The sequence below is a fragment of the Acanthisitta chloris genome, unplaced genomic scaffold (assembly GCF_000695815.1).
Source record: "Acanthisitta chloris isolate BGI_N310 unplaced genomic scaffold, ASM69581v1 scaffold17143, whole genome shotgun sequence".
NCBI classification, from domain to species: domain Eukaryota; kingdom Metazoa; phylum Chordata; class Aves; order Passeriformes; family Acanthisittidae; genus Acanthisitta; species Acanthisitta chloris.
This window is the reverse complement of record NW_008665712.1, coordinates 66,211-72,210: the sequence shown is the minus strand read 5'-3', so window position 1 is coordinate 72,210 and position 6,000 is coordinate 66,211. Positions and strand designations below refer to the sequence as shown.

General features: G+C 44.7%; 1 protein-coding gene across 1 annotated transcript in view; it reads right to left on the bottom strand.

Moving 5' to 3' along the window:
* Positions 1-2,845: 2,845 nt before the first annotated feature.
* LOC103799531 (coiled-coil domain-containing protein 85C-like) overlaps positions 2,846-6,000 on the bottom strand; it is a gene marked incomplete at its 3' end in the record, with an annotated part of 69,328 nt that continues 66,173 nt past the window's right edge. Inside the window, 1 exon segment of the mRNA XM_009071859.1 lies at positions 2,846-2,922. Within this exon segment, the coding sequence (XP_009070107.1) occupies positions 2,846-2,922 (77 nt within the window).

The following is a 6,000-nucleotide window of genomic DNA, read 5'->3' as shown; positions in this document are numbered from 1 at the left end:
CACAGGCTGGAGAGCATTTGCCTCTCCCACTGAGGCTTTTTTCTAAAGTGCTTATAGAGGAAGGATATGTCAGGAAGCAGAAGAAAAAGTGCAGCCTTAGGACCCCTGCACTAACTGAATTCCATGTCAGAAGAGGGTACAAAGCCACAAACTCTGCACATAGCTTCACTCCACAGATGCCAAAGAAGATAAAGAAACAAATCTTGCTCAGGATGCACCAGCCAGCAAAGGGGCATTGTGTCACTGGCCACTGGAATATAAATCCTCCTGTAAAGCTTGCAAATATCCTTTGCAGTACCAGCCTTCTCAGGTTTCTCTGGATGAAGCACTATTCCAGCTCTATGTTTAGCCCTTGGAAGGAAGCCAGGAAGACTTCCATAACCACCACTGATTTGTTAATCCCTTAATGCACAGGCACTGTTTGTTACTTAGGACGTCAGGTTTCATCGCTCCTCAGCACACTGGTGATAGAACTTCTTGACACCAGGCAGCAAATATTATTGCAAAGTCAATACTCCCCGGGAGAAAGCCAAGCTGAGTTAAAATGTGACTTTGGTGTTGACAAGCCAGTTTGGCTCTGCAGAGTTCAACTGGCCAGGATCACCTGGCAACTTTAAAAAGAGGAGAAAGTTTGTCAGGATCCTTTTTGACTGGATTCTTATCTGAAGATCCACATGGTAACAGCTAAATGCTTTCCAATCAGACAAAGCAAGTAAGAATACAGTAAGTGGATTATACTTTTCTGGGAAAGTGCTGGGAGCTATGTGTACATATGTATGTGAGTTTGTGTCTATGTAGATTTTCCTAATCTTTCTCATTGAAAGAGAAAAAAAACCCCAAATCTAGGTGTGTGGCATGAGATTGGAGGTGATGCAGCTCAGTATTCCCAGAGAGTTCACCCAGATCATGGTAACTTCAGCAATTCTCCTGTTGCCCTAAGGAAATCTGACTCCCTGCTTATGATAAAAAGAGTTATTTAATAAGTGTGATCTACAATAGGTCAGATCCTGGTCTTTCTGGGAGGTCATTAAGATGTCACACAAGGATTGCACAGCACATCACAGCCAGGCTGGCACCAGTACTTGCTGCTGCCAGGGAGGCAATTGGCCTTCTCCAGAACACAGAGCTATTTTGAGGTCATTTCCCTCCCTCCTGGATTCAAATGTTTGTAGTGACACAGACATAAGGTGATGACACCTGAGGGCAGTCATGCACGTGGAGGACAGGGCACAACCTTCACACCCAGGACAGCACAGAGGTGAAGGGCTGATGAGTGACCCTGAAGCAGCCCCACACACCTCAGAACTAACTGGGATTCATCCTCATGATCCAATAAGCCCAGGCAGCTATTCAGCTCCTATTCATTTACCACCATTAATTACCAACCTTTTTTTTTTTGGTACCTCATAAGGCAGATCTGAGGGAGCAGTGTGCTTGGCTGTGGCAGGACAGAGCTGGACCAAGGGCACATTGAGCCTGTCACCAAATCCATGCACATCCCAACTGTCCACACACAGCCCATCTGCTTATCAATAGCTCCAATTAAACAGTCTCAGAGTTTCGACCGCCAACAGCTCACTCAGGGTTTGGGAGAAAGACAGAGGGAGTTCAAATTAAATTAGCAATCAATTAATACATGAAGCAGCTCCAAAGCTGTTGAGTTAAGCACCCTTTGGGGTTTTAACCCTCTGGTGCCCTATGAGTTCTGTTTCCTGTCTAGCAATGCCACAGAGTAGATAGGAAATATGGGGTAATCATTAACAAAGCTCACAATCAGGTCAAAATGTGTATTTGAGAAAAAAAAATAAGGCTGGACAAAATTATTTCATTGAAATTTCTATAAGCATAGAACCCTTTATTATTTGGGAATGCTTTAGAAATGCCATCCTAGAGCAGTCTATTTTCAGACTTGATGAAATGCAAAGAACAGCACTATATAAACTGGCAAAAGGTATTTTATATATATATTAGAAGGTCTTTTTTATTTCCAGTCCTTACAATTGGAAAGAATCTGCAACAAAATCACTGTGAAACTCAGTGCTTGAAGTAAGAAGCAAAGTATAGGAAAAAAAAACCTTTAAAATGCCAGGAAGGTAGAACATAAAACACTGAAAGGATGCAAAGAACAAGAGGAATAGGGTAACTCTTCCAATGGTCTAAATAGACAATGTTTCACTGAATGCAGCAAAGCTGCCCCTGTTTACACCAACTGCTGTGCTTTACAGGGGATCCAGAGGACACACCAGACAGAATGACTGTTTTCTTCCCACTGCTTGACATTGCTATATAAAGACAGGTAAGCATAGGTGTGATCAAAAGCCCAGTGGCACATGGAGTAGACTTTGAAAGGGAGATGCAAGCAAAAAGTTCCACTTTACAGAGGTCTGTTCAGCTTTAAGCAGCATCTCAAATAAAAGCTGGGAGCCAGCACTGCACAAAATTATTCCCAAGGCTGTCCTTTGACTACAGACTCCTCTTTCAACGAGATAAAAGTCCATGTAAATGGGTGAGCAAGACAAAATCCTACAGCAAGGGCACAGGCAGTGCTGGACTCTTGCAGCATCCCCAAGAGCAGTGGTGGATCAAGGAGCTCTGCAGGGAGGCATTAATGCATCTCTGAAACACACATGGACACTAACAGAAGGTTCACTTCTTTTTTCTAACTTTTTTTGTTTTTTAACAAAAGGAGACCAAATTCTGTCTGTAGGGGGTTGATATGAAAAGACCATTATGTTCTTCCTGGGTAGGATGTTTACTAAAAACCTTGTGCTTTCAAATGTGCAGTCAGACACAGGAAACATGAGAACTGAGTCACACTAGTATCTATTAGGCAATAAAAACCTACCTGGGAAAGAAGTTTGTTGTCATCCTCCAGCAGTTTCACTTTTGTTTCAAGTTGCCTGATATAGTTGGAAGACGAATCTTTAGGAAAAGAGATTAAAAAAAAGACATTTAAGCTTCTTGTGCTAGAGGCAAGTACTGTCAGACAGCAATATGTTTTCCTACTCTGTGGATGGCAAGTTTGGGAAAGACCTAATGAATAAAACCCCAAGTGTATATGGTGAGAAGGGGATTCTGCCAAAAGTTTTCTTCACTAAACAGCTGAGATTCAGCAACAGCAACATCTTCTGTGAATCTGTATCAGTGCCACCAGTTTGAGGGATGGGGGGTACAGAAGTTGAAATATTGTGGTTTGTATTTTTATAGGAGTAATTTTCTAGTTTTGAAAGCCATTCCCATACATCTAAAATGCACCAAAATACTCCACAACAGAACAAGATGTTTCCTTTTAGGTTTGAGCAAACAACCCCTCCACACACGTGGCCTTTCTCTTTCAAAAACAACTGTAAAATGCACAAAAATAAGCTGTTGGCACAACTCTGTGAGGAGGTCACTGCCACAATTCCCAGTGCTGTAAAAGGGGGAGAAGTGTATTCAGCAAGGCCACAGAGCTGCAGCATGCACAAAGCCTGACATACACAACAAGTGCCTACCCAGGACATCTGGGTTTTTCTAGTGGAAGCACGTGACACTAACCAGAAAAACATCAGGACAATAAAATACAGAATACCCTCACATAAAATGGCAATATTCAACCTGAAGGAATGTAATGGCCAGTTTACCCTTGCAGTAAGACAGCAACCACAGATAGGGTGGCCTGGCACAGAAGATAAGTTGCTGGAGAGCTCTGTGGGTGGCTTACTGCTCTCCAAAACATCTGGCTTTTGTTTTTAAATGTGCTTTGAAGCAACACATTTGCAAACTTCACAGGGAAGAAAAAAGTACGTGGGAAAACCTCTTCTCCATTTTCATTATAGCTTAGTTTGCAAGAGTTCCTTCTATCCACTCAAACCTTTGCAAAATTTCCCCTCCACTTGTATTTTGGGTAGCAAAGGCCATGAGTTCTTACAGAAGGAGGAAAAGAGTTTTGCAGTGTAAGCATATGAAAATACCCAGAAATCGTGGGTTGCATCAGAAGGAGTGATTCTCCTCCTCTGCTCTGCTCTCAGGAGATCCCACCTGGAGTACTGCATACAGTTCTGGTGCCCTCAATGTAAGAAGGGCATGGAACTGTTGGAGGAAGTCCAGAGGAGGCCACAAAGTTGCTAAGGGGAGCATCTCCCCTATGAAGAAGACAGGCTAAGGGAGTTGGGGATGTTCAGCCTGGAGAAGAGAAGGTTGTGTGGAGACCTCAGAGCACCTTCCAGTGTCTGCAGGGGCTCCAGGGAAGCTGCAGAGGGACTCTTGGTTAGGAGATGCAGTGATAGGACAAGCACTAATGGCAGAAAATTGAAGGAGAGGAAATTTAGGTTAGATATTAGGAAGAAGTTTTCCCTGTGAGGGTGGTGAGACACTGTCCCAGGTTGCCCAGGGAGGCTGTGGCTGCCCCAACCCTGGCAGTGTTCACAGCCAGGTTGGCTGAGCCTTGAGCAACCTGCTCTGGTGGGAGGTGTCCCTGCCCAAGGCAGGGGGGGTTGGGGTGATCTCTAAGGTCCATTCCAATCCCTAAAATTCCATGATTTTGCCACACTGCTAAATGGGTTCTGCAAAGTGGAATTATATTTTAACTCATTTCATCTATTACAGTGTGACTGCTACTATTCAACCCCAGGACTTCTTGCTGAGCACGAACTGGCAAGGAACTGGGTGTTAACACACGGGAATCACTGCTGGTGGGTACGTGCTGCCTGTGGCCAGCACCTCTCAGGATCAGCCCCACCATGGTGAGCAGGCACCACCAGCTGCAGCTCTGCACACACGAACACACACCCACGTACACATGTGAGGTTTAGACTGGCTCTGCACTAAACAGCTTATCTCTGCCTTTGCCAGTAGCTGCCAAAGGCACTTGGCACAAGCCTGAATGCCACTTCTTGGCCACTCCGGGGGCAGTTCAGCAGAAGAGCTAGCATGCAAACTACAGCTAATCGCTGAGAGTGCTTTGACCATTCAAGAGAAAAATTGGAATATGCTTGGAAAAGTGCTGCCATAGACAAGTGCCAAACCACACATAAAGGAACAGCAGGACAGATCCAAGTCAAGTGCCCATCTAAAGCACAAACGCTCTCCAAGGAAACATGCTCACTATTTGGTCTGGATCATGCTTTGTCCAAATCCAGTAAATCCAAAGGAGCTCCCATGAAAAAGGTTAAGAAGACACCAAAGGAAGCTATGCAAGTTCAGTGAACAGCTTAAGCTGTGCTAAGGTTCACAGCAACACCATCCTCTTCTGCAAGGACCACAAACTCTGCTCAACAACCACCCTAACATAGGGGGAGTCTCCAGGTCAGAGGAGGAGGGAGCAAATCAAGTAGGTTACAGAATTAATCTACGGCACCTTCCCTGTGAAGGCCTTAAGTCAACAGCACTGCAAATTCAGCCATGCATATCTAAAGGTGGCAAGTATTCTGCTGCAGTAGATCGGTGCTGAAGTCAGCAGGATTTCTGCATCAGCTTGAACAACTTGCTGAATTAGTAATAAACCTGTCCTCCAGCATGGTGTGAGGGGAGTTTGAGATTGTTAAATATAAATCTGAGAGGACCACAGACCCTTTGGTCTGACCTCCTCTGTACCCCAGGACACCACACTTTGTTAACTTACCCCTGAATTCAGCCCAATAATGCTGATTTGGCTAAACAGCTCCAAAAACCATCTTCATCTCTGCCTGAAGACAACCAGAGACTTCACCACTTCCACTTCTGTGCTAGAGACAACAGCTTCCATTGGTAGATCTGGTCAGAGAAGGTATCTTTCCCACTCTGCCCTCCAGCTTCACCAGTACCCTCATAGTGCCAGGGCAGCAGCAGAGCTGAGAGCTCTGAATGCACACAGTGAATGCAGTAACCCTGTTACAGCAGGTCCTGATTTTTATCTCAAAGCAGCTTCAAGGAAGGATTAATAATGTGATGTCAAAGGTCTCAATCCACACCTGCCTGCACATCAGAGCTGTGCCTCTGGACTGAGCACAGTCTCTGCATGCATAAATTGCAAAGACAGCA